This window comes from Colias philodice, chromosome 8, assembly GCF_061535455.1.
Source record: "Colias philodice isolate Cphi_HAF_F1 chromosome 8, ilColPhil1 Martin Lab GWU primary, whole genome shotgun sequence".
In the NCBI taxonomy this organism is placed as follows: Eukaryota; Metazoa; Arthropoda; class Insecta; order Lepidoptera; family Pieridae; genus Colias; species Colias philodice.
In genome coordinates, this window is record NC_143093.1 from 568,782 (window position 1) to 592,300 (window position 23,519).

Genomic DNA, 23,519 nt, shown 5'->3' on the forward strand with positions numbered 1-23,519 from the left:
AAAACTCTCATACATGACATGGATGTCTGGATATTTATTATGTTATTTTCAATTCAATCGACTTTCGACTTTTTTGCTGATCTTAAAAGACAGCAATCCAATAAATACATAAAAAATACAAACAACAAAAAAACATACGTGACAACGTACCTACATATAACACGCATTTAAGGCCACCCAGTAAGGACTCGTACCCAGTAACGATTTAAATGTAATTTTTTTATTACAATAAATAATTATTAAGTAAATTTCGTTTTTTTTGCGCCTTCGCGGGTCGGTCAATTTAATTCAGCTCTAAGCAGAAAAAGGAAACATTTACAACAACTGTTTTTGTTTACAAGTTACAACAGATGTTTTAAAATTTTCTTATTATTCATTCTATCCTTTAGTTTGACGAACATCAATTGCAAGTATTATCCTACTGAAGTTCCTTGTTAGTTTAAAGTTTAGGTATATCGTCACTTGGATTATCCTTCTAACTTTGTGTTATTACGGCATTAGTTGTGACCCGTGACTTTACTCGTCATTTACATATGCATAGATGATAGACATAAATTTTGAATTATTATTATTAGAGATCGAAAAATAAGCAGACAAACATGCCACTTAAACTAAACATTTTCTTTTTAAAACTAAAAACATCAATTTAAATTCAGAACATCATCAAGCAACCAATCAAACGATTCCATTTTTTTTTCTTTTATAACGCAACACAGCCGTACGTTCACACGACCGTCGCCTGCTCCGCGACGTGCGTACGACTGCGTAACGACTCTCACACGATATCGTGGCACGAGTTCCCGTTGCCGGTGCGTGTCGTCTTCGTCGGCTGTGCACGGGCCATCGCGTCGGAATATGGCGGCGGGCAGTACATCACCTGAAAGTTAAAAATATTTGAATAAATCTGTGGAATAAATGAGGAATTTATGTTCGAAGTATAGGTTACATAAATGTAGGTATAGGTATAATAAATACCATTTTAAAGACCTTTTACGTTCTTTAGATTTTGAACACTAGTTTTTAGAAATAGTATGTGCACGTAATTTATGAACTTTTGACCTATGAATCGAACTGTAGTATCAAATAAAGTTTTTATTGCATATTGGATTAACTTAATTCAAAGATTATTAAACAACACACAACAACATTCATAGCCATTCCAAGACTATTATATTGCATAGCTTTTATTACCCGACTGCCAAAGAAGGAGGGTAATGTTTTTCGAGTGTATGTAAGTATGTATGTATGTCTTTTCCTTTGTGACCACCTGTAGCCTAAACGGCTTGATGGATTTTGATGTATGAGGTATCGTTAGATTTGTCTTGATTACGGGAGTGTCATAGGATACATTTTATCCTAAAAGTCCCACGGGATAAAGACATAATAATATTTTTTCTAAATTTCCCTTTAAAAAAATATGTATGCGGTATCATTAGATTCATTTCAATCACTCTTTTTTTAGTGTGCAGTCGGGTATTTTGTTTTTTTAATAATTTACTTGTTTCAGACTTTGAGCGCGGCGACCGAATGTAAAAATTCCGTAACGAAAAAACCTAACACCCCCCACTCCAACCGGCACAGCGATGCCATGCTATGCAACTAAGTATATTATATAGTCTATGCCACTCTATGCTATGCAAAAGCTTTACCGCGGCAGTCCTCGAATTTTTTTAATTATGAAATAAAAAATCATCCCTATCCAAATTTAATACACATTTGTGATTTTATCACAGATAATATAATACTATACTAGTTATTTTATTATTATCTATTCTTTCGTTCTGTGGTTATATACAAAAATCGAGCTTATGAAAACAAGAGTCAAGACAAAACAAATCAATTTTACCAATCCATTGTGTACAATAATACGTTAAAAGTTGTTCAAAAACTATTACCAGCATTTATTAATTCATTCTTCGAGTGCCAAAGTGCCAAAAGCAAATTAAAAGGATGTGGCACCTAATTGCTTGCTCTAAGGGCCCAATTAATAGACCCTTGGTCCCCGCCCGGGGTCACGTTATTGCAAAAGGGACTTGGACTAATTTACGATGAAAATAATGATTAGTTCTTGAATGGCGGTAAGGATAATTAATATGTAATGTTTATATATAACATAAATATATTTATATTATACTAGCTTCCGCCCACGACTTTGTACGTGCATCCCCGTTTTTCCCCGTTCCCGCAAGAATTTCGGGAAATCCTTTCTTAGCGGATGCCTACGTCCTAACATCTACCTGCATGCCAAATTTCAGCCCGATACGTCCAGTGGTTTGGGCTGTGCGTTGATAGATCACTATATCAGTCACCTTTGAGTTTTATATATATAGATATAAATATATTTTTACCTTATATGATTCAAAACTAACATTGTAAGGTATTTTTTACACGCTTCTATTAGCTTGGCCTGTATGTTTGTATGTCCGAACCAACCGAGTCTTTTAGATTCGATTTTGACCCACTCACTATAAACGGTCCGATTTAATTCAAACTTTGTACACTTATCAAATATCGTTGATAATAAAATAATTCCATGAATTATTTGACTTATTAGAGCGTGTTTTTCTAGTTTTTAAACATTACCTTTATATTTTATAATATACTAGCGGTCCGCCCCGGCTTCGCCCGTGGTACATAATATTTACGTTTTCTCTACATAAGAACCATCCTCGCACTTCAAGGAATATAATAAAAAAAGAATTATCGAAATCGGTTCAGCCGTTCTCGAGTTATGCGCTTACCAACACATTTTGCGATTCATTTTTATATATAAGAAGATTACAGGCTCGTTAGCAGAATTGAAAAAAATAATAATTTACCATTTATAGATAGAAATGGAATCTGTTTATCTTAAAATAACTTTGTATATTTGTCAAAATAACAGTAAAAGTCGCTATATCGGCGATTAACAGAAGCTCAAAACTGACAGACGGAAAGACAAAACAATAAATAATTGATGTTCTCATATTTCATAAAAAATGGACATAACATTTATCAAATGTATTTCGTTCCTCAATATCCATTCACTTTGAAGTATTCATATATCTACTAAATTACCTATTGTTCTGCTCTTCTATTGTTTATACTTTATTAAAAACAAAAAGAACCCAATTAATCAACATCAAAGGGAAGCCAGTTATTTCGAATAAATCTCATACATTTGTTTATGAAACCTCGATAACTTTTGCGTCATGTTGGGATTTTACTTGAAATAAATTTAAGAGTGTTGTTATTCTGTCTTTAGCTTTGTAAGGGATTAGTTTTGAAATGAATTGTGTTTATGTTGTATTTCTGCATTTTTGCTGTTAATTCCGTTTGCATTTAATATTTCTTACGTTATGTTTCTTTTAAAGTTGATTTGATATAATTATAAGATCTAAATTTTGCAGTTTTAATAGATAATTAAGTAGGTACACTATTATTTATCTTCTATACTAGAGGTCCGCCCCGGCTTCGCCCGTGGTACATATTTCGCAATAAAAGGTAGCCTATGTCCTTTCTCGGGTATCAAAATATCTCCATACCAAACTTCATGCAAATTGGTTCAGTAGTTTAGGCGTGATTGAGTAACAGACAGACAGACAGAGTTACTTTCGCATTTATAATATTAGTATGGATAAGATATCTACTTACAAGTTTTACCTAAAATAATTGTATATTTCTTGTTGTAACATATTATATTCTGTAAACACTGTAAAACGCTCAGCTTTTAAGCTTTTAGGGCGTAAGAAGGTTTTGTTCCCTTAAGTTTAATGATATTTTCTCGCCTAAGTATACTTTAGTTATATTTTGTAGCCTTAGGATTGATGTTATGTACTTAAGGACCCTTATAACATAGTCCTAATAAGTCAAATTGGATGACTGAGACCGCCAGCGCCACTTAATTGGATAAATATTTAATTAAAAACGAAATTATTTTTCAATTATACATGAATCTTAGTGATTTAAACAAAAACGTTAAACCACTTTCATTTCACTAGTACCACGTGAATTTTTATACTGACGGTAGAATATTATTTTGATCGAAAGAGCTTTTTCTAAAAACAACTAAATTGTTGGATGTTGAATTAAAATAATATTAGTACTAGCTTTCCGCCCGCGGCTTCGCCCACGTTTTCAGAGAAAACCCCGCATAGTTCCCTTTCCCGTGGGATTTCCGGGATAAACCTATCCTATCTCTCAAGTTGGATCGAACTGCACATGGTGTGCGAATTTTATTATAATCGGTTAAGTGGTTTAGGAGTCCATTGAGAACAAACATTGTGACACGAGATTTATATATATTAAGATTAGATAGAAGGCACGCACCTATTTTTTTTCTGGATAGGATTTATAGCTTACATTAAGATACACATGTACGACATAAACATATTTCAGTATTTGCATCAGTGCAAAAATATTGCAACGTGCGCGGAATAAACCGCAACTTATGCCCGTTACCCACATTCGCACGAATACGCAAACATTTGCAGATGTCGTCCTGCACTTTGGAAGTGTGGTCGACATATTTGCAAATGTGTGTTGCATAATATACAGTGCATGTGCTCAAACATTGTACGAATTTTTAAATGCAAGTAAGTGAACCAAACTATTTGAAGCTGTATGCACGGATAGTATTATAATTAATTTATTTAGAGAACAATATAGGTCTACTTGAACATGCTTCCTGAATCTGTGTTCCCCGATGGGTTCAAAATGGGGTCTTCAAACGTAGAGTGAACGGGTCGAGTGGAGCAGAGTGAACAGAACAGGCGAGATTGCGATCAAGAGCTTTCTTATTGTCAATCAAAAAAAAAAAAACGTTACAATTTCTTTTTTGATTGACAATAAGAAAGCTCTTGATCGCAATCTCGCCTGTTCTGTTCACTATATCTACTTTAAATATGGTATTATGGTGATGTGGAACTTATCATCGGATATCATCAAATAGCATTCCTACCATTGGGTTACTAGCTGGTACAGTAGAAATAAAGTTTGTTTTGTAAGTTTTATTAAGGACTAGCAGTCCGCCCCGGCTTCGCCCGTGGTACATGTTTACGTTTTCTCTACATAAGAACCATCCTCGTACTTCAAGGAATATAATAAAAAAAGAATTAACGAAATCGGTTCAGCCGTTCTCAAGTTATGCGCTTACCAACACATTTTGGGATTCATTTTTATATTATAGACTAGCGGTCCGCCCCGGCTTCGCCCGTGGTACATAATATTTACGTTTTCTCTACATAAGAACCATCCTCGTACTTCAAGGAATATAATAAAAAAAGAATTATCGAAATCGGTTCAGCCGTTCTCGAGTTATGCGCTTACCAACATATTTTGCGATTCATTTTTATATATATAAGATTTATATTCGGCAAGTAACTCTAATATGTTTTTACTTAAAAATTTCCACACAAAGATTTAGTACCTTTCTAAAAGCAACCCTGAAGTTCTCAGACAGGAACGCGTAGAGCACAGGGTTGACGCAGCTGTTCATATACGCGAGCACGTGAGAGACGATCTGCGCGGTCACAGTAAAGTAAGTGATGTTGTACTTGTCCAGGGCTTTCACAAGCAGGATTATCTGGAACAAGATAAGTATTGTGAAACAAATAAACAAAGGTAGCAAGTAACATAAGCATTTTAAGGTGGGTCAACCCTAATGAAGTCGAGGGAAGTGGCCAGTCAATATAAATGTATGTTGTAGCAGGAAATAAACTAAAATGCAGTGTATCAATGAGTTGATGATGATGAGGATGATGATGAAATACAAAAACAATATATATTGACGTTCACGTATATTTCTAGTAATAAAAATAATTACATAATATTAGAAGTTACACGGATCGGGAAAGATACTTAAAGCTTAAGGAACGATAAAAAAAGGTTTATAATTTTACTCTTGTAACAAGAGTCTTGTTACTTAATATGGCTAGCTATTTACTAATAATGTACTATAGAGTTTGTTTCAATGCACCAATTTCAAGAATTCTTTCACTGTTGGATTTGTACACTGTACAGTGTAGGTACACGATCCCGGTGTAGTGTGTAATGTATTTTATGTAAGTATGTGTGCGTCATTCTATATAGTCCTGTGGTTCTTCAGTTTAAATGCAGTTTTAACAGTTCAATACAAGCACAGTCGAGTAAAGTGTTTCATTACCCCCAACCATTGCTGTATGCTTTACATGTACCATGGGGTAGCCGGATCAAAGCACTTATAAAAATTTCAAAAGCTAATTCTGATAGTGAAAGCAAAAGAAAATGAATGCATTTCAAAATCCTACAATTTCCCGCGTCACGCCTTGTCACCTACGTGCCGTATCATTCGTACGTGATTCGGCTTGGAACGACCCAAGGAAATAGTTTGATAGTACTGTATTTAATACTATTCTTATTTATAGTGACTATTTATTGTCCATTGTGTTGAGAATCTAAGAATTGTATTTTGTTTTGCAAACTTTTTAAAAAAAATTGCTTGTCTGTCAAGTCGGTTTACTGACGATAGTTGAACGTGACAACGTCCGATTGTGCTTCTTTGTCGCTCGTTCCGCGCTCTCGCTCGCACTTCAAGCACACGGAACGCCTCAGAGCGAGGTAACGCCGCATGAGTCATGTTTTTTCGTGCGTGCAGGCGGCTCTATCGAATTATAAGACGTTGTCACGTCAAAAAAAATGACTTACATAAAGACTTACAAATGACGGAATTCTAAGTGAACATAAATTATAACATCGAATTGAGAACATACTTTTTGAAAGTCGGTTAAAAACTCAAAATAAGCGTGTAATACGTGGGGTCCTATAAATGATGATGGATGATACGAACCAAATATATGGAAGGGAAAGGTCAAGACATTCGATTTATCAGGAAGGATTTTGAGACCCAGTTGCTCAACGAATGAAAGAGGTTAATGTAGTAAAATATGTTTGGTAGTACTTATTTTTATATTTAGTTTTTTCAAAAGCTTCAAAATTACTTTTATAATTGTAAGTTTGGTTAAAAGTTTTGCCTGTTTGTCTGAGTAAAGCATCGAGATTAAAGAGAAACTGAAACATTTTCTTTTAAGAGCACTTCTGTTGACCTGAGCTGAATTTGAAATGCGATTTCGGATTCGTATTCGCGATTTTCGGACATTAATAGTCAGCAAATATACCTACACCGCGCGTGCGAAGCCGCGGGCAGAAAGCTGCTTTTAGAAATGTTAAATTAAAAATAAAGATACATAGACACAGCTGTGTTTATACTGTAATTGCGTTTGAAGCCTCGAAAAGGCACAAATTAAAAGTCCACAGCTCTAATGTTTTTACAAACATCTCATTCAATTATTTTCTGCGTTTGTCAAAAGAATAGTCACTGTAGCCTTTTGAAGGCCTTTCATTTAAATACTAAACAAAATCTTTATTGTTCGGAATAATGGTTCATGAATTAACACATATATTTTTATAAAAGGTGTTTATTGGAATCAGAAATTTGAGTGTTTATCTGAAATATTGTTAAGCTTTTGTTTGTTTATTCAATACTTTTAACAAAATTTATTCGATAATGGCTTCAAGGACATATCAAATTATTTCTTTGTTGTGCTTTTGTATTATCAAATAAACAATTTTAAACGGTACTATTTTTAGATTTAGTGTAGCGTAGTATTAAAGTGTTGCTATTTTTTAACGACGTTACTTTTCGTATATGTGTATCTATTAGAATGTTAGATGCAAGATACGTACAGAATTTTTTGGCGCAACAAGCATTTCAAAATTTTCGTAATTTTAATTTGACTCTGACTTAGGAAGGCAGGGCCGCGCGCAGCAACTAGAGTACATAATAATCCTATGCACGCGTTATAACCTAAATAATTAAATTAAAATCCGAACTGGCATCCATGTAGCTTTCATGTGCATTTAGTAAAGCAATTGAAAATTTTACTATAGCACAAATTGCAAAACGATTTCATTGGCTGTAACGGGAAAATAAATATAAATGTTATTTTTTAAGTTAATAAGAATAACGTTTAAATTTCTAACTTTTTACGTTACATTTTTACAGAAATGTTTTGTAAAGTTTGTAAATAATACATTTTTTAATTATTTTCTTACTTCTACTGTGCCAGCACTTAAAAAGTTATCTCCTTAGAAGCTTTTCTCTGATCCTTATTTATTCATATGCTTAGGCACACACGCATTCACACTTTCATGTAAACGTTTGAGCTAAACTCAAACCCAAAGATAGTAAATTTATTAAACAAGACATCTTCTAGATCTACTTTTTGAACCAAAAACTGCATCCATTTTAATAAATATCCCTATAAACTTATTTTATGTTACTCTATAATTGCATTATTTATTTATTCAATAATTCAAATTAAATCAAATCAACAGATCTTTGAAACTCAATATTTTTAATTTATTTCAAATACAGCTAAATTACCAATCGGGGCCACGGTTTCCAATTAGTATCCTACAATTGAGATATCTACTACGTCTTTAATAAGCTCGATGAATTAATGAAAAATATTTCCCCGATTATTAACGTTATTGAATGTGATGAGAACAAAAATAATGAATGTTAATTGATTATTACGCAGAAGATAAACGATAGCAATAAAGGAAGATATTAATGAACTAGGGAGCGTCTTTCAATTTAGACGGATTTATATTCTTTGATAAACTCGACTTTAAGGGTTATAAGTTCGTAATGGACGAGGTGAGAAACCTTGGGAATTGGGAACTTTGGGAGCTGTTATGTTTGCTGTATTTTTCAATACCAAGAAATAGCAAAATATTGGTACAGAAAATGAACTAAATAAATTAAGTTTCTATATTATAATTATTTAGTAAGCCAACATTGAAAGAAAACTGTAATTAATAATTGCAGGGTTAAAGAGAGAATAGCCGAGGCATAGAACAACATAAAATAAGATATTTACCTGTATGGGACACCAGCATACCGCAAAAACAACAACAACGACCACAACCATTCGTGTCACTTTCTTCCTCCCCCTCCTACTCTCAGCGGACACCCTCCCCCCTGGCGCACTCTTCCACAACCTTGACAGCATACATATATACAGAAAACTAATAAGCGCCAAGGGTATCACATATGATGACAGGAAGAAAGACATCTGGAACCCCAGCTTGCTGTATCCCTGTTCCTCCAGGAACACGCAAGAGGAATGGTTTCTATGGAAATAGGAGTACTCTCTCTCTCCGTGGCAAATGCCTACAGGGATCGCTGTGGTCAGTATCACAACCCATATGCAAGCGATTGCCAGCAGAGCATTCTTTTCAGTTCGTATCGACATTGACGCTATCGGGTGTACGACTGCCATAAATCTGTCCAAAGACATCAGAACTAGCGTGTATACTGAAGCGTGTGCAGTCACAACGATGAAATATTGTACTACTTTGCACCACCAGTCTCCGAACGGCCATCTGGGCATAACATAGTCTGTAGCGGTGAAAGGTACGCAGAAAATAACGAAGAGCAGATCAGCTACAGCCAAGTTGATTATAAGCAGGTTTGTGGTAGACCTCATTCCAGGATTCGCAGCGACGACGAGCACAACCAGTGCATTGCCAACCAAGCCAACAATTCCAATGAATCCGAAGAAGATTGGCACAACTCTGGACACGACCTTCTCAAGCAGTTCGCCATTTTCGTATTCTGCGCTGTAATTACACCCGCCGACGCTCGCTATCTCTTCACTGGTGAGATTCAGGCATATGCTGTAGAATTCGTCCTCTGTTGACTCCATTTTGAATCAGCACATGCTTGCCGTTGATGTGATTACCTGTAAAAGAGAAAGGCTGTTTAATATCAAAAATACTCTGGGTCAATTTGACATGTGTTTAATTTGATACTTTTTATACAAGAGGGTCAGTAATAACCATAATTCATGCGTACAAGAGATTAAACGGTTATGGGATTATAACTTCAGGCTTGTGTTCAACGTTTAAAATGAAATATGTTGAGCATGCGGAACCTCCCACTTAGATTAATGTAATAGAGATTTGCAATTCGTGGCATATTTTAGACAATATGCTATATTACGACATGTACGTTTTTATATTTGTTGAAATTAGTAATTTCTTATCAAATTAACTTGTCAATAAGGATATTTTATTATATTTCACGTTATTAAATGAATTGAAATACTCAAGCTCCCATAATAGTTAAAATAGGCTTTCGTACGTATTTTGTTTTGATTTTTTTGGTAGCATCTAACCATACCAACAAAAGGGTTAATGAAGAATGCAATCTAATCACGTAATACTTAGGTGATGACTTTGCGAAAACCTTTTAAACGCTGCCTTTGTTAAATACACGCTTTTAAACCCATCCGTCTCTTGTCTGTTGAGTCTGGTAGTTTATTCTTTTATACCTTTGTTTTCAGTACAAAAATCCAATTATTTCTCTTACAAAGGCGGCTTACATCTACAATAAAAATCTGTTAATTAAAAATAAATAGGCCACAGACAACTAAAGATAAATTCATGAGCCGTAATAATAATGTCTGTCTATCAAGTCATTATTAAATATTATCTCGAAGTTTGTTTGTGTTTGCTTTTGGAATTATTTTATACTAGCTGCGCTCCGCGGTTTCACCCGCATGGCTCCGCTTCTGTTGGTCTTAGCGTGATGATATAATATAACCTATAGCCTTCCTCGATAAATGGGCTATCCAACACCGAAAGAATTTTTCAAATCGGACATGTAGTTCCCGAGATAAGTGCGTTCAAACAAAAAACAAACAAACTCTAAAGCTTTAAAATATTATAAGCATAAGTATAGATTTATAGTAACAAGCTTCACAAAAGTAAAAACATCAATTAATAGATACTTAAAAATAGTAAAAATGTGTTCATCTAATAAAATAAAAAATAACCTACCTACATAAAGATGTCAAAATCGAATGTTCTTTACACAATTTCACCAAAAATGTTCTACAATCTTCTCAAGTCTAATATTTATAGTATCACATATTATACGGGGTACTAATAAACTCCAATTTCAACCCTTGTTCATAACAAACTTTAAACTCAATCGATTTAATATAAGTTCCAGCACTTAGTGCAAATTGAATAATTGGAATCGTATATATTCATGCGGTTGTAATAGTCACTTGTGTGTTCAAATAGTTAACTAATTGTTAATCGATTCTATAACTTAATTAGCAAATATATATATATATGTAGATAGTAAATAGTTAATTTTACTATCTAATAAATGCGCAGATGTGTATTTGTTTTTGTATAACGGTGCATTTAATGTGTGTGTAATGTATTTTGGTTCAATAAATGATTTTTATTTTTTTATTTTTTTTTTATTTACATCAAACGAACATAGAACTAGAGCTAGAGGATTATTTCGTGGTATTTTAGTGTAATCGAAAACTCGTATTCAGTATTGTTCAGTATTAGAACACTGCATAGAACATACTAAGAACAACGAAATAATGCTCTTCGCCTGTTTAAACTAAAATAATTTGACATAGTAGGGTTAGAATGAGCATGCGCTCGTTTGATGTAAATGCACCGGATGTTCGTTTATCAATCGATTCATCAATGAAAATGCTGATATTTTGACATAAAAATAAACAATTCATTATTAACTAGGTTTCCGCCCGCGGCTTCGCTCGCGCAGTCAAAGAAAAACCCGCATAGTTCCCGTTCCCGTGGGATTTCCGGGATTGCGTAATTTTCCCGGGATAAAAAGTAGCCTATGTCCTTTCTCGGGTATCAAAATATCTCGATACCAAATTTCATGAAAATTGGTTCAGTAGTTTAGGCGTGATTGAGTAACAGACAGACAGACAGAGTTACTTTCGCATTTATAATATTAGTATGGATTATTTGTAAATGCTTCTTTTAATTTCTTTTCACTTGAAGTAGGGCAATGCAATGAAAAGTAAAACGAGAACATTTTTTTTTTCAGCAAAAAACAATAAAGTTACAATTTGATAATACAGAGAAAATTGCCGTAGCTCGTAATAGAGTCTCAAACCTTCATTGTAAACTAAACAATTAAAGAAATTTGCTTGTACCAGGCATCAAATCCTCTTTCTAAAATCTTAACCATTTTACTTACTGAAACATATCGCTAAAGGCTCTACTCACTTAGTACTTATAAATTGCTTAATAGCGTCTGTGGTTTTCGCTGTAACTTAGTCTCTCGAGGAAGAGTTATGTTCAACTTATATGTAAGCATAGATCTAACAGCTAACTTGAGTAAATGTATTAATGATAAATGGTGTTTAAAATAGAATTAATGGTTTTATTAAGAAAACATCAATAAATTGAAATGCGAAAAGACAAATGTATCACTTTGTAGTTCAGTCTAGAAAAAGGGGAAGAAATAACAACCACTGACTATAAATATAAATATTTATAGAATAATAAATTCGGTTTGAAAAAAGAGCGTGTGTGCCGAGCAGACATTTCAGAAGTGGACTAAACTACTTCTATGGAAAGATTCAAAATCGTCGCCTTATTCCATGACGTGACGGTATTGCCATGTCGCAACCTTAACATTTTACTCTCAACGCGCATAAAGAAGAAAAACAATTATTAATAAATAATCATCTTCTTTACTTTTCTTGTGTTCGATTGTACACGAGTATAATAAATCGCGTTTGAAATCGATTAAAAACTATTATTGTTCACTTAATTTAATTATAATATATTCTAGATTCTCTAGATCTTTCCATATGCATTCTAATCACACACGACCTAGGACTGATTGAAGTTTTACTTACTAGGCTTCACGAGTTGGAAATAGTTCAGGCAGTCTAGATATATTTAGCTCTTGATATCTAGTAAATTTCGAGATACCTTGCCTATAACCTATAATTTATGAGATATCTATATCCTATGAAAATATTAAATGCAATAAACTTTATAGACATTTATTTAGCTGTATCTACTGGATAAGGCACGTTGGTATTGACATCATAGTTTTGTACATAAATCTCTAAATAAATAAATAAAATATTCTTGCTCAAACCGGAATCAATTTAAGTCCTAAAAACTAAAATATACAAACCTACTTATAAATCTATCTAGAATCTAGATGATTTTAAACTTACATTGATTTCTTAGAAAGTGTTTACGTATCAATTCTAAAAAACACAATTCTATCATAAAAATCTATTTATCAGTATTCTGTAACAATTTGTATCATCAATTACAATCTGTATTCAATTTCCACTTAATTGAGAGAACACGGCGTACATTTTTCCGCTCCATATTTAATAGAAATTTTATTCCCTCTCCTGGGGTCATTATTCACGTCAAATGGTAATGAATTGTTATGAAAACCTGCAAAGCGACGATATGAGAGTATTTTTCAAGGAAAATTTCATTTTTATTTACCCTTTGAGCTCAATTTTGATATGAGTTCTCGTGATTCGTATTCACATTCTGGTAGAGTATGTGTTAAATAAACGACTTTTGATGTAAGAAATAGTTCTTATGTCATCTATAATATATAGATATACAATAATATACAATTCAAGGTTTTCAGGGATTGGATATTATTGTGAAATGGTGATGTGTGATGTATTGACTGTTTAATAGCGTAGATATTATATTTTAGTGCACATCTTTAGAAGTTGGGTTATGTTCTTATGTGTAATTATTACACTGTAATATTATACTATACTATATAGATACCTATGTGTTTGTACTTTTGAAATTTATGTTACCATAAGAAGTTTATGAATTAGTATTCTTAAATCTAAATATTTTAAATATGATATTCAAGTTCTAAAAGTATTACTTATAAATATTGTAATTTTAAAATGGATATTGTTAAGAAAAATGAACTTTCCAAGTCGAGCATCCAAGTTCAATTTAGCGAAAAACAAAACCAAAAGGGTAAAGTAAAATTGTTTAATAAATCATGCATTGAAAATTCTGAAAGCCAGAGTTATCTTACTTGGACTCAGTTATAAATATTCACAATAATCTTGCTTTCAGCACTTTGTTTAATGGAGGGTATTTTTAATGTAATCCGATCTGAGGCATTATTCATATCTTCTGACTGAACTGTCTCACTCGAGTGATTGCAATGACTATATAATATGCAAGGTTAAATCTGGAGTTTTATTGTATAAAATAAAATTGTAAAGCATTAATTTGTAAGTGTTTCTTCTATTAATTGAGTATATTCATAGAATGACTAGCATTCTGCTTCGTTCTCGTTTATCTAAAGAGCTGTCTAGGAAAAAATAAAAATCTCAACGTGCTGATTAAAGAATTTAGGCTGTGCAATAATATATTTATATACAAGTTATACAATAATTCACTCCAATTTTGTATTATTTATAAGATTATTTAAGAGTATCATTGTAAAGCATTTTCTTAACTAAAATTGTGGGGCAAATTACGTGACATTATTTAGACAATTAAAATCATAACGAAGTCCAACAATTTAACGATGAAAGATGTTATTGTATTTTTTCTGTCAGCGCAGATAAAGCCTGCAAGGCTTACAATGAATTATTAACTTTCATTAAGGTTGAGTCCAATTAAAATTTGTTTTTCATTACCCTGTTAAAGTGTAAAAGATTAAGCTTGTGAACTTCAAACACTTCCGAACTCGGTTGTTTTATAAGTTAATGTTATCTTGAAGTTAGACTAGATTGAGCATGCGGGTCTGATCACATGACCCACGTAATAAGTTTTCTCTGAGATAACATTAATCACAATCCATCCCGGTACCAAATTTCATATGATGATAATATTTTGTAATAACGACGCATGGAAGACATCAATCTGTAGAGTAGGGCACACACATATTTTCTATTATTTTTCATGTATCTTTTATTAAACGTTAATATACTATTTTTAAGTTTATCATGAATAGATGAAGTACCTACCTATTAAACATGTTGAGGAAATCACACATGTAAAGGTTTACATGTAGGTGTATCTAAAGTTCGACGACTTGTGACATCTGCCAATCTGCAATTTGAGCGTGCTAGATTATGGCCTGTACCATCAAAGGATGCCTATGTCCCACCAGTGGGAATAAATATCAGCTGATCATGATGATGTTAAATTTTAATGAATTAATTTATAATACAAACTTGTAAAGATGATTTAAAATAAATCAAATAGATACCATTTATTTTGAAGTATACCACATTCACGATTTATCTATACAAATATTATAAAGAGGAAAGGTTTGATTTTTTGTTTGTTTGTTTGTTTGTATGAATTGAATAGGCTCCGAAACTACTTGGCAGATTTGAAAAATTCTTTCACTGTTGGAAAGCTACATCATTTCTGAGTGACATAGGCTAGGTTTTATCCCGGAAATCCCACGTGAACGGGAACTATGCGGATTTTTTTTTTGAAAACGCGGGCGAAGCCGCAGGCGGAAAGCTAGTTAAAATTAAGTTTGAAGTGAGTCGCAAATTTCCAAACTCATCAGAATAAATTGAACGTTAAAGTTACATTAAAATTACGCATACAAAGTTAAGCTACCGTCAAATATATTCAAAAGTTTCGAATCTTCCAGAACTTTTAATAAACACGTTAGAAGTTTTAACAATTTATGGATATTATCGCCTACGCACAATTTACTTTTGCGTGTATTTGAGGTACTTATTACATATTAATATACCTAATATCTTGTCTCAGTTTTTCTCGGTTGAATAATAAAATAAGAGATAATATTCTAACTAGGCAATAATGTGGCATGGCCCGTAACCCCATGCATTTCATATCAATTCAATATCGACATTATGTTGTACACCATAGAGTACATTGTAATAGGAAGGTATAGCCACATAACAACTACTCAGTTATAATCCTCTCACAAGTATAAATTAAGACTATAATACGAATTAGGTACGTATCAGAAGTTAGGCGGTTAAAAATCATTTGAAATCTTAAAATTTTTGTAGTTATCTACAACAAGTTACTTTTGCTAGTAAAACGATGTTAATAAATAAATAAATAAATAAATAAATATTATAGGACATTATTACACAAATCGACCTAGTCCCACAGTAAGCTCAAAGGCTTGTGTTGTGGGTACTAGGCGACGATAAATATAATATTATAAATACATATATAGATAATAACACCCAGACCCAAGAACAAATAATTGAGTTCATCACACAAATATTTGCCCTGACCGGGGATCGAACCCGGGACCGTCGGCTCAGTAGGCAGTTGCTTTACCACTGCGCCAACCGCGTCGTCAATAATATAAGTCGTCGTCGTTATAGTCGTTAATAGGATATTTATACAATTTTCTAGAGTTCCTGTTCAATTTAACTTCATTTAACATTTTTAAAATAAATGAATTTCTAATAAAACATAGTTTTTATATCGAATCTTCCTTCTTGCAACATTATATATTATGGTAATTTATTCACGATCCAAGACTTGGAAATATAAAAAATTGCTTTGAATTTGCTATTTAAAATATTCGTTCGAGCCAAATGAGAACATGGCGGAATTGCAATAAATAGACTGAAAAAGAAGAAAAAAATCTTAAAATGTGTAAAACGCGCCAACTTTCAGTTAATATTTTTAAATAGCTTCTGGCAAATGTCTACCGTCTTCATGAATCAGATGTATCATGCAAGATTACATAAAAATATATGTTTTGATTTAATGTGTATTTAGATCTGTAGGAATTAATTGATGCGTACTTATTAAAAAAAAATATATGTTGAAAATTTTGTAAAATTTAGCGTAGATGCGTAGATGAAATGTTTTCTTTTCTTTTGTTCAAGTTTAAAAAAAACGAGCTGTGCTCCGTGGGTTTACCCGCAGTGCTCCGCTCCTGCTGGCCTTAGCTTGATGATTTAGTAGCCTATATAGGCTCCCTCTATAAATAGGCTATCTAACACCGAAAGAATTTTTCAAATCCGACCAGTAGTTCCCGAGATTAGCGCGTTCAAACAAACAAACTCTTCTGCTTTATAATATTATAGAATAGTTATCTCCGTAATAAGAGGTGTAAATATTCTATCTAGGTCTAATTGTATTTTTTCGCTAATACAAATTTAACACGATTCTTCAACTGAATTTATAAGGAAACGCAAACCATGATCACACTATTTGATTGGTAACTAGAGAAGTTGCTAAGGGTTTTAATTTGGTCAGAAAGTCGCAATGAATAGCACTAATTCACGGTCTAGGCGTCCCCTTTAAATTGCTTTCACGTAAGATCTCTCACAGACGAGGTTTTTTAAGCGTTTATTTCTGTAATAGAATATAATACAAATACAAAGTGGTATGGAAAAATTTGCTTAAATATGTATATTCTAATGAAACTTGATTTAGAAGCAACTTTAATGCCAATTTGAAACGGCATTGTTAAATAGTAAATACGAATATGTTTATTGTTAAAGTGAAACTTTTATTACATCGTCTCAAACTTTTTGGTCTGTGTAGCGCATGTCGCGTGACGGTCGAACCGTACGATAATTATCGTACAAATACGATAATTTTGTGCCTAAGTTTCACTTTTACCGTGGTTTCATAAAACCACACAGCATTTATTTATTTATATTTTAGGAGAATCTACAGCTGTATCCTTAAAGATAGTCACATAATATAATACTTACAATAAGCCATTTACAGATTCTCACGGCTAGAAAAATGTTAATATATAACAATTACAAATGTGAGCGATTACGTACACGAATCAAATGCTTAAAACCAATGCTATTGTAACACTAATCAAATTACATATCAACTTGACTACCAAACTGACGGAAGAACTCATTAGCTAACTGACGCTTAATGGAGTAAGAACTGCTGCAGAATAAGTCAAAATCGAACTGTTTTGATAGCTTGTTAAAATTATTGCTTACGCGTAGAATAAACGAGTTTTGACGATAGTTAGTGCTGACTGTGGAAGTAAAGATAGGATTATATTTACGAGATAAAATTGAGGGTGTGTATAAAGAAATTTTGGCTAGTAGTTCTGGGCAGTCTATTTTATTGGATGTAATGCCTAAAAGTAATAAAATATCGTATTAAATGTGTATAGTTTTGGAAACAATAACAATTTAAAAACGTACATTACAAGAAATACGTTAGAAAAATATGCAAAAATAACCATAATATAATAATTGAAGCGCTAATTTTCATAGGCTTCTTCCAAAGCTTTCCTAGTAATTTTAAAAACATTCCTAATAAAACGCCAATTAAAAATAATCACGATACTCTACGTGTGCGATACCACTAAAATTGCCTCAAAGAGCATTTCTCGTGTCCATGTCGAGGCGACATGACTGCAGTGATCCCAATTCATTTATATTGTTATCTACATTGACTTTTAGGGCTAATAATGTAGCTGAAACGTTATATTACTGAATCTGAATTACATTTATAGATACTGTTATCTGTTTAGAAGAAAAAGTGATTTTATTAATATTTATTTGCTATCTGGGCAAAAGTTAATCGTCTGTCTTACTCTTAACACTAAAGGCATGAAAAATAGATGTTAGGCGATTCTCAGATTTATCCAATAGGCACACAAAATTTCATGAGAATCGGTCCAGCCGTTTTGGAAGAGTAATGGTAACTAACATTGTGCCACGAGAACTTTATATATTATGATATAAAGATTTATTGTTATGTTAGATTTAATCGTGAATGTGGCAGAATGGCAAGATATAATATTATGATACAGCACAATGAGCAGCCATATCACAAAGTAGTGATCTCTACCAGGCAACCACGGCAAACAATTTTGATTGATTATGTAATAGTATACGTACTGTGTAAGTTCACATTTTCCTATACAATACACATTTCCTACAAAAATTATTTTGACGTAGTAACAAAACTGTAATATGGAATAGATAAAATTAAAATGTCTACAAAATTTTTGCACAACATATCGTAAAATAGATGGAATAAACTTTTATCACGGATGCCTAGTTTTTTAGTCTGTTCTTTCTTTGTTTCACAGAAATTTCACAAATATTTCTCTTTTAGCACGGAATGTTTATCTAAATAATGACATACATCGTCGGGGTTTGTGTTCGAAAAATATTTTCACTGGAACAAATACTTCGTGTTGGTATGTATAAATGTTTGACCGGGTTGTAACCGATCTTTATTCAATAATTCTAAATCAATATATTCCTTTGTTCATCGAAATTGAATTGTTTTGTTTGGTTTGTTTTTATTCTTACAACGGTTTAGGGGATCAGGCGGAATAATCCAAAAGATAATATTATGTTCTTACCATTTACGAGGTAAGTTTAAGTAAAAATTTATAAGAAACTAGCTTTCCGCCCGCGGCTTCGCCCGCTTTGTCTTAAACATAATAAATTATATACTAAAACCTTCCTCTTGAATCACTCTATTTATTAAAAAATACCGCATCAAAATCCGTTGCGTATAGTTTTAAAGATTTAAGCAAACATAGGGACATATAGGGACAGAGAAAGCGACTTTGTTTTAAGTATACTATGTAGTGATTATTTTTAATACGTATTTTTTTTATTTCAGCGACTTTAACATATACTAATATTAGTTAGTATGATATAATAAAAAATCATATACTCTGTAAGACTACATCAATTTCAAAGCTAATTTTATAAGTGTGTTGACACTATAATAGGGCTCGTCTGCTATCAAATTAAAGACCTCGTAAAGTGGCCATTAATGACATAATTAATTGAGTTTGATTCATCGACCTGTCAGTTTCCTCATGATATTTACCTTCCCCGTAATCCTCTCATACCATATATTTCAACCTTACAATAATGGTGCTACTAGGAGTCGTTATTCATGAACTAATCAAGTTAATTAATTATTTTATGACATTACAATATCCTCAAAATCAAACATTTATTTATTCAATTACTTAGGCTTCTTCAAGGAGCACTTTTGAATCGTCAGAACATAGTTTTACCATTTACCTCCGGGATCACAAATACGTACGTAATAAGTAAAGTCCTCGATAAGACTTTAAACTGTCGCATACTCTTAAGAGTGTGAAATAGCCAATATAAGGCTGATGTACTATATATTTTATATATAGAGATCAGGCTTTATTGGAACAGTTGATATTAGAACGGGATGTCAACTTAGACTAGTGGCCGAGAACATTCTTGTAATGTTAAGGGTGGTAGTCCTGGGCCAAGTCAGTCGGTCTACCGTTCACCCACCAACATGCACTGGACGAGCATGGTGGGTTATACGTCCAAACCTCCAAAAAGAAACATGAATCGCAACAATTATAATATACCCCTAGTGCCCGGCGGCTCTGGTAGCCCTGCCGATGACGGTAGGCAGACAAGCTCCGGAGCTCGGGGTCAGGTGAATCTCCGGGCGGGATCGATGCACCGTCATACAACTAAGGCTAGGATAAAGGACACCGATAAAAATCTAAATATTTTAACGTATAATGTAAGAACATTGAGAACAGAAGAACGGCTATTGGAACTAGAGAATGCTTTATCGGAAATAAAATGGGATATAGTGGGATTATGTGAAGTAAGAAGACAGGGCGAAAACACATATGAAAGGGAAAATAGCATATTCTATCATTATGGTACATCCACAAGCTTATATGGAGTAGGATTTTTAGTGAACAAAAAGTGGAAAAACAATATATTGGAATTTGTGTCATATTCAGACCGAATAGCTCTTCTTAAATTTAAAGTTTCGGATAAATATTCTCTAACTGTAATACAAATATACGCTCCTACATCAAGTCATACAGACGATGAGATAGAAGACTTCTATGACGTATTAAATCAAGCTCTGGATAGTCACAGAGCAACATGGAATGTCGTGCTAGGTGATTTCAATGCCAAGTTAGGTACACTACCCACCGATAATACACAATTCTTAGGACCCCACGGATTAGGTTTAAGAAACGATAGAGGCACACGGCTTATTCAGTTTGCATGGGCTCAAAATCTCTTCATTAGCAATAGCTTCTTTTATAAGAAATCTTCCCGCAGATGGACTTGGATCTCACCTAATACAGAAACTAAAAACGAAAAAGACTACATATTGATTTCAGAACAAACTATTGTCAATAATATACAAGTTTTAAATAGAATTAAATTTAAATCAGATCACAGACCAATTAGAGCATCATTGAAATTAAACACAAAAATTCAGCGACAAAAAACATTTAGCAACAGAATTAAAAGACTGGATAAAGAAACCCTAATTAATAACAAGGATGACTTTTGCACACAATTAGAAAATAGTTTTAGTGCACTGAATATGTCGAGTGAAAATGTTCAGGAACAATACAGTAATATAGAAAATAGTTTAAAGAATGCATGTAAATTAATCAAACAAGTTCCTTCGAATAAACGCAAATTATCAAATTACACAAAAAATTTATTAAATGAAAGATTAAGTACCAATAAGAACAGTGCAGAGTTTAAAACCATAGACAAGAAAGTGAAACGAAGTATTAGAAAGGATATTAGACGATACAATAACAGTTTAATAATGTCAGCCATTGAGAACACCCGATCTTTAAAAACAGCTAAATACGGAATTTCACAATCCAAAAATTGGATAACTTGTTTAAAAGACCAAAATGGAGTCAAACAACGCAATAGAGAAAAAATAATGGACATATGCACGGATTACTACAAATCTCTATATTCCCAAAATAGCATTTCATTTGAAAACATCACATCACCAATTAACTATATTTGTTCTGATGATATACCACCGATCACAGCTTTTGAAGTTAACACAGTACTACAAACAATGAAAAATAATAGAGTGCCTGGAGAGGATGGGATTAGTACGGAAATGCTAAAAATAGCCAAACACCAATTACTACCACATATATGCAATTTGTTTAATTCAATTTTAAAAACCGGTAATATCCCTGAACAGTTCTGTCATTCAAATATTATTCTTTTACATAAAAAAGGAGATAAATCTGACGTCAACAACTATAGACCAATAAGCCTAGTATCTCACTTGTATAAAATGTTCATCAAGGTTATCAATAACCGTATTGCAAAGCAACTCGACGACGAACAACCACCCGAACAACTGGATTTCGCGCAGGACTCTCCACCACCGATCACCTTCATACAATCAATCAAATTATTGAAAAATGTCAAGAAAATAACATCTCATTGTACATGGCCTTTGTAGATTACTCTAAAGCGTTTGATAGTATAACACATAATTCAATATTCGACGCCCTTCAAACTCAAAATATAGGTTCTACATATATTAATTTACTCAAAAATGTATATAACAACAGCACAGCTTCAATAAAATTGCAAACAATTGGACCAAAATTTCAAATCCAAAGGGGTGTTAAACAGGGCGACCCATTATCTCCTAAATTATTCAATAGTACCTTGGAATATATATTTAGAAAACTTACGATTGGTTGGATGGAACGGGGCATTGTTGTCGGTGGAGCAAAATTAACCAACTTGCGCTTTGCTGATGATGTGGTTCTATTCTCTTCTTCAGCTCGCGAACTACAAGAAATGCTACAAGACCTAAGCAACGTCAGCCTTGAGGTTGGACTAAAAATGAACAGGACGAAGACCAAAATCATGACCAATACCACCAAGATCAGAATGACCATCGATAACGAAGATATACAATATGTCCAAGAATACATATATCTCGGACAAGTACTCTCCTTCCAGGCAAGACAAGATCGCGAAATCACAAGGCGAATAGAAAATGCTTGGAGGAGTTTTTGGTCCATGAAGGAATTTTTTAAAGGAGATCTCCCTATCAACATCAAAAGAAAGCTTATGGACATGTGTATTCTTCCTATCTTGACTTATGGTGCGCAAACTTGGTCGCTGACAAAGGAACAAAAGTCCAAACTGAAGGTCTGTCAAAGGGCAATGGAGCGAAGTATACTGGGTGTTAAATTAACAGATCGTGTTCGAAACACCGAGCTGCGCTCCAAAACTAAAATTGCCGATGTAGCGCAAAAAGCCGCTGCGTTGAAATGGAGTTGGGCAGGGCACATAAGTCGCATGCCGGACGAACTGTTCGACGTCTTGAAATAAAAACCAGAGCTATCCTATCTAAGTATAATTACCATCACCCAAAGTCTGCCATAGAAAGATTAACGGTTAATAGAGAAAAAGGAGGGCGTGGATTGATTGATTTGAATAGACTATGGCAAATACAAATAGAAAACATGCGAGATTTCTTTTATAAAAAAGCTGAAACAAGCAAAATACATGCAGCTACAATTGCAGAAGACAACAACTATACTCCGCTTAACCTTATACATAAAGAAATTAATTTTAAAACAAGACAAGAACAAGAAAAACTAAAAATAGATACATGGAGACAAAAAAAAATACATGGAAGACACTTAAAAGAACTAGAAAAATCCTACATAGACCTACAAGCATCGAACGAATGGTTGAAAAAAGGCTACTTATTCCCTGAAACCGAAGGCTTTGCAATAGCAATACAAGATCAAGTCATAAATACCAGGAATTATAAAAAATACATACTCAAAGAAAATATACCAATAGATAGATGCCGGAAATGTCAAAGACAGCCCGAAACCATACAGCATATTACTGGAGCAT

General features: G+C 33.2%; 1 protein-coding gene across 1 annotated transcript in view; it reads right to left on the minus strand.

Moving 5' to 3' along the window:
* Positions 1-560: 560 nt before the first annotated feature.
* Positions 561-23,519, minus strand: part of AstA-R1 (allatostatin A receptor 1) — a 152,294-nt gene continuing 129,335 nt past the window's right edge. Inside the window, exons 3-5 of the mRNA XM_089697738.1 lie at positions 8,901-9,764; positions 5,408-5,563; positions 561-877 (exon numbers count right to left, since the gene is read on the minus strand). Coding sequence (XP_089553864.1) covers positions 776-877; positions 5,408-5,563; positions 8,901-9,728 — 1,086 coding nt within the window. The 5' untranslated portion in view covers positions 9,729-9,764 and the 3' untranslated portion in view covers positions 561-775. The remainder of the gene's footprint in view (positions 878-5,407; positions 5,564-8,900; positions 9,765-23,519) is intronic.